Source organism: Pangasianodon hypophthalmus, chromosome 28 (genome assembly GCF_027358585.1).
Source record: "Pangasianodon hypophthalmus isolate fPanHyp1 chromosome 28, fPanHyp1.pri, whole genome shotgun sequence".
Classification (NCBI taxonomy): Eukaryota; Metazoa; Chordata; class Actinopteri; order Siluriformes; family Pangasiidae; genus Pangasianodon; species Pangasianodon hypophthalmus.
Window position 1 is genome coordinate 11615814 of NC_069737.1, and position 6267 is coordinate 11622080.

Here is a 6267-nt window from a genome sequence, read left to right on the forward strand (position 1 = left end):
GGTTAGCATGGAGGCCGTGTAGTTCTCTGTGTGTGTATTTTAAAGCGTTTTATACAGAAAAACTGTCTAAACTAGAGCTAAGAGTCATTTCTTGGGGGTTGTTAGAAGCAAAAGTTAAAAGTAGACTTATTTTTAAAGTGAATATACCGTGTTGTGTTAACTTGTATATCACTGAAAAGTCATTCAGGAGGATTTGAGGAGTTTATGATCTCCATTTTGTTTTGTGTTGTCAGAATGAAGACCATTCTCAGCACTCAGACTGTGGACATCCCTGACAACGGTACGTGACTCCGAGCTCTCCTGCTTTCACACTTCTAACCCTGTAACTGAAGAGAAACACCTGGTGTGATGGAGCAGGATTTCTCCAGGCTGTGTGGACATCAGCCCTTCAGGACAGGGGCTGAGCTTAAACACTGAAAAACTGAAACTTAGACCTGTCATGATAATCAGATTATCAGCTTATCATACCATATATGGACATGAGCTCAATATTGTCCATTGGATTTACACAAACTTCTGATTCGGGCATATTCCAGGGCTGGGAATCAGGATATAGTCTGAATTTGAATTAAAAGTTCATTGCTCTTTGAAAGCATGTATTTGTGTTATTGTGCTATTATCGTAGTATCAGTGGTATAAAGTGGTCTCACAATGCCAATATCGTTTATTGCAATTATTTCTGGCACAATATATCGTCCCAACAGAAGTAGTTATCGTGACAGGTGTGTGAAACAATATAATTGAGTTTTTAGTAGTAAGGTTTCAGTTTTGTCGTTCAAATCTGCAGCGTAACCCTGCGTGCACACCAGCATGTGACAAGCGACTATTCATTTTCTCTTGTTTTCGTCACTTTGCTGCAATTTGAGTGACAAGCGACCTTTTGAATTTGAGATTTTTTTCCGTTCTGTGCAGTGGTAAAGTGACGAATCCAAACAGTTAGCCCGAATGAGTCGTAGTGTTAGTCTTATGGTGTGAATGGGCTATCTTTCCAGTTCCCTGTTCACGTTAACTGCAATTTACTGCTTGATTTGGGGTGAAAAATACAGGGAGAATGGTTAATCGTGGTTTTGTCTCATCCAGCCTCATAAACAGTGTCTCATTGGCTGTTTACATGCATTTCTAATTAGTACTGAGTCACGTAAACACTACAGTCTGATTCAGAGTAAGACAATATTCTGATTCCCCAAATTCCTATTCCCGCCCCTGGAATATGCCTGTTTGATTCGGAAGCTTAGCTGTAGGCTGGGTGTTTAGGAATAGCAACTCAGGAATACTTACAACAACCATGTATACAGGAATATTCAGAATATGGCTGCGACCAGAATATAGACCGTAAACACAATTTGATGTGCATGTAAACGTAGCCGCTAAATGTCTCTAGAGACAATACTGCTGTGAAAAATGATTTTAATAGAATGTACACACACAGCTGCATTTTATATAATGGCAAGTCACTTATAAATTGTCCCATAAGCCTGCAGTGACACTTCGTTGTCCTTTATTTCTGAATTATTCATTGTCTGATATTACTTGGACTTTTAGTTTTTAAATTGGTCATCGAGTGTCATTGTCATAGGCGTTGTGGTTAAGTCTCTCTTCTCTGTCCTGGTGATGTACAGGCTTCTGTTCACACAAGTTCTCCCAGGAATTGCACTCGGTCTTGTTTAAGTCGATTGCCGCAACAGATTTCCTGAGATATTGACTGAGCAGTTATAGTAGAGCTCCAGTTTATAAGTGCATGTTTACAATGAGCCAGTTTGAGGAATTGTTTTTGGGTATACTGATTTATAACGTATTGTCACCTCTGTTATAACCCTTGCAGTCGATGTGACGTTGAAAGGCCGCACGGTTAGCGTGAAGGGACCTCGCGGGGTTCTGCGCCGTGAGTTCAACCACATCAACCTGGAGCTGCGGCTGCTCGGCAAGAAGCAGAAGAAGGTAATGAGCGTCTTTATCTGATTGAAATGGTGACCTGGTCCTCCTACGATGCTTTTTATATGCTATCGGAATTATCGTAAAAAACAAGCTCCTGACCTAAAGGTAGCACATGAGTCTCAGTGAAACCAGAAGCGCGTGGTGGTCATTTGAGAATCGGAGCCTGGGCAGTTTATATTCCACTCAGCTGATAGCAGCCGGGTCTTTGTGCTCTGGATACAACTGATTATGAAGCTGTGCTGTGTTTCTGTAGCTGCGTGTGGATAAATGGTGGGGTAACAGGAAGGAGCTGGCCACAGTCAGAACCATCTGCAGCCATGTTCAGAACATGATCAAGGGTGTGACTCTGGTAAGAATTTCCCTTATAGAACTGTTTATTTCTCTTATTTATTATTATTTTTTAAAAATATCCTTTGTTTATGCAGTTCTTTACTAGGTCTTTAGTTTGTTTGCTGTCACTAATATTTGTGCTTTGTGGGGACTTTTTGTTTTGTAGGGTTTCAGATACAAGATGCGATCTGTATACGCCCATTTCCCCATTAACGTGGTGATTCAGGAGAGTGGCTCTCTGGTGGAGATCAGAAACTTCCTGGGGGAGAAGTACATCCGCCGTGTGCGCATGAGAGCAGGTTGAGCACATTGAAGTTTTGCCTGTTAAGCCTTGCTGTTTAGAAGGGCGTATACTGACCAGGCTATACTTTCTACAGCCTCGCTTTTTAGTGCTGTATAGTGGGTTTGATCTGGCACTCCTAAATTACTCTGTGGATCGAGATTAATTTAACAGTCCTGAGGGTCTTTAAGAAACATCTTCCAGTTGGAGTCAAGTGGAGTTAATCATGGCTTGTATACATCGGAACAAAATTTTGTTTCTTCAGGACCACGGGGCAACATGTAACAGCACAGCAGTATAGTACACAGAACTACATGATGTAGCATCAGTGTTCTTTAGGAGCTTTAGCCATTCTTGTAGTTTCTGCCAGTATTTCACCAGATTGGTGACTTGGAACAATCTCAGTGGATCTTCCTGTTGGCCATTGTCTTATGTCCATGTGCATGTGTCTGTGAAAAAGCTTTGAGCCTGTTATGCAGTAATGTGCCGTGTTTTTACACCATGGCAAGCTAATTAGTGATCGGCTGCAAATATCTTGAGTAGTTGTTAGTGGAAACTACGAAGGACCCTAATTGTGTGCCTCAATGTTTTTAGGTGTGAACTGTGCCCTCTCCGCTGCCCAGAAAGACGAGCTGGTTCTGGAGGGTAACGATATTGAGCTGGTGTCAAACTCTGGTGAGGCTCCACCCATTCACTTTCATTCAAGAACCAACTCGGTGTATAAAATATACAGAGGAATCACTTCATTATGTTTACAAGGACATTTCTGTATCTTCCAAACCTTCACCCCTGTCAAGAGCAGGGAGTTGATGGAAAACCAACGATCAGCATCTGGAACATTAAAATTTCAAGAGTTTTAACATTGGACAGAACGTACTGACAAAACCAAGCTGGCAGAAAGCTTAAGCTTGAATACAAAAAAAATATCCTTGTGAATTTGCTTTTTATATTCTTGTACATTTCATGCCCTATGAAAAATGTATATATATTTGGTAGAGAGAGAATATGCTAAATTAATATCCCCATTTAACTCCACTAGAAAAGGTTTCTGTTTTATCCAACCTTTTTTTCAGCTTCCCTCAACCTTCATCAGTGCCAAAGTGTTTGGGATCTAAACAATTAAAAGCCATGTAGAATAATGTACCCTTTTTTTACCCAGCTGTCCCCAAACACCACCTCAGTTGTAGCTATTTATCCCTAAATCCCCTTTAGAGTGTTTGGAAGCCTGTTGTCGTGTATTTGTGACCCCAGCTTGTGTGTGCATGACCCTCACCTCCCTAGTGTCTCTTCTTCCAGCGGCCCTCATCCAGCAGGCCACCACAGTCAAAAATAAGGATATCCGAAAGTTCCTGGACGGTATCTATGTCTCTGAGAAGGGGACAGTAGTGGAGCCAGAGGTGTAGAGGACACGAGGTTAGAGCGGGCCCTTTGTCGGCCTGGAGGACTTGTCTCTCTTTGCATCGCTTTCCGAATTTCCATATTTTTCTGCTGATTTTTCTTCCACCTGTGACCACCTGCATTGTCTGTCGCACTTCATTTCTGTTTCTTTTGACAATGTGCTGTTATATCGGGGGACACTGAGAAGGAATTCGATTGCCAGTGGTGTTTTTGCCTTGCAGTATTAATCACTACTCTTATTTTTAGTTCAAGCTTTGTGTCTGCATCTTGGAGCTATTACTAACATCACTGATACTTGAAGCTCGAACACCTAATGTGCATGTTGCATGTCTGTAAATCAGGACAGTATTACATTTTCTGTATTTGCTTGTCAGTATTGTTGATGTGGACTAATATTACATGCATTTGTTTGTATGGGGTGTTTGGTGTATTTTAAACAGGTTCCACTCCCTGTCTTGACTGCAGAGTTGATTATTACTTTCTACCTTCTGTCATTCACTGTTGTATTTATACTGTGTTTTTTTTTTTTCTCTCTCTCTCTCTCTCTTTCTCAATTAGCTGCACTAATCCAGCAGGCCACTGCTGTGCGGAAGAAAGACATCCGGAAGTTTCTGGATGGGATCTATGTCAGCGAGAAGACCACTGTGGTGGAGCAGGCTGATGATTAGCAGCATTGGTCCTTGTAAAATTGTCAATAAACATCTTTTTTCACCACACACATTTGAAGTTGCTTACATTTGTTTTTTTTAAAAAATCACCCATTCTAGGATTTTAAGATTTCTGTATTTAGATTAGGAAAATTCTATGTGGGAGCGACTAGCTAATGGTGATGACCGTAGTCTTGGTCAGTGCCTGGTATTTAATATATTTATTCAATTTGTTAGGAATTTCAACGCATTTTTTGCCTTCTGTTAATCTTTTATTAAAAAAAAAAAAAAAAAAAAACCCTTAGGTTAAAAAGCATGGCTTACTGAAGTTATTTTCAGTGCCATGTTTGATTAGTTGGCAATTTTATCCTTGGGAATTTGTGGCCCATTTTCATTGGTTTAGGACTTCAATGACCTCCAACTTAAAACCTGCCTTTTTTTTTTTTTTTTTTTTTTGGGCAACATTACTCCAGAACTGATGTGGTTGGATGTGTCAGTAAGCATCTTGTGTTGTGTCCAACACTGCACACAGCTTGTAATCACTCCTGGTTTAAAAAAAAAAAAGTGCTATACTTTTAATCTACTTTTCACTATGAAGGTTCATTGAATAAGGGTTCTTAGCCTCCTAAAGAGGTGTTCTTGGAACCGTCTGATGAAACACCATTGTAAAGGATATGTAGAACCCTACAGGTTTCCCCAGAGAGATGTTTTTGTAGAACTGTTGGGGCTTAATTATTTAGATTTAAGCAAAACTATAGATATTGGTGTATATGCATCCATTATTGCTTTTATTTTCAGTACAACACATCTAACAGCTCTGGTCCAGTCAGAGCTGCATTCATTTCATTATTTTAACGTAATCATGGGTTTACGAGATGGAAATAGAAATAAAAGATGGGAATAATCCTATCACAGGTCCCTGACTATACATAATATTTTCTGAGCATCACATGTTCATAGCAGAAGTTAAAAAAACAAATCCAGTTTTGTCAGCATCTCTGAATATTTGATTGGTTCTTTGGTTCACAATGAATGGCCATTTAATTATACAGTATGCGAAGATAGATCTGATTCATTAAATCTGTATACAGACCTATGAATGAACGGGTCTTTCAGAGGTAATGATAGATGCTGTAAGCCTTCAGTGGTCATACAGCAGGCTCTTTGTGCTGTTTATAAACCTACACTATATGGCTAAAAGTGTGAAGATGCCTGACCATCACACCCATATGTGCTAGTTGAACATCCCATTCCAGATTTATTCCCCCTTTGCTGTTATAATAAGCTCTTCTGGGAAGGCTTTCCACTAGATTTTGGAGCGTGGCTGTGGGGATTTGTGATCATCCAGCTATAAGATCATGAGTGAGGTCAGGTATTGATGTTGGGTGAGGAGGTCTGGGGTGCAGTCGGTGTTCCAGTTCATCCCAAAGGTGTTCAGTGAGGTTGAGGTCAGGGCTCTGTGCAGGACACTCGAGTTCTTCCACTCCAACCTTCACACACTGTGTCTACATGGAGATCACTTTGAACACATGGGCATTGTCATGCTGGAACAGGTTTGGGCCTCTGAGTTCCAGTGGAGGGAAATCTTAAAGCTCCAGCATACAAAGACATTCTATACAATTGTGTGCTTCAGACTTTGTGGAAAAAGTTTGGGGAACAACCACATATGAGTGTGAT

The 6267-nt window shown here is 40.5% G+C and overlaps 1 protein-coding gene across 1 annotated transcript; it reads left to right on the forward strand.

The window, feature by feature from the left end:
- Window positions 1-122: 122 nt before the first annotated feature.
- rpl9 (ribosomal protein L9) lies at window positions 123-4659 on the forward strand. Its single transcript, XM_053230744.1, has 7 exons — window positions 123-280; window positions 1823-1938; window positions 2189-2284; window positions 2432-2564; window positions 3140-3220; window positions 3842-3958; window positions 4502-4659. Exons 1-6 carry the CDS (start codon window positions 205-207, stop codon window positions 3946-3948), a joined length of 609 nt encoding a protein of 202 aa, XP_053086719.1. The 5' UTR covers window positions 123-204; the 3' UTR covers window positions 3949-3958; window positions 4502-4659.
- The last annotated feature ends 1608 nt before the right edge of the window (window positions 4660-6267 follow it).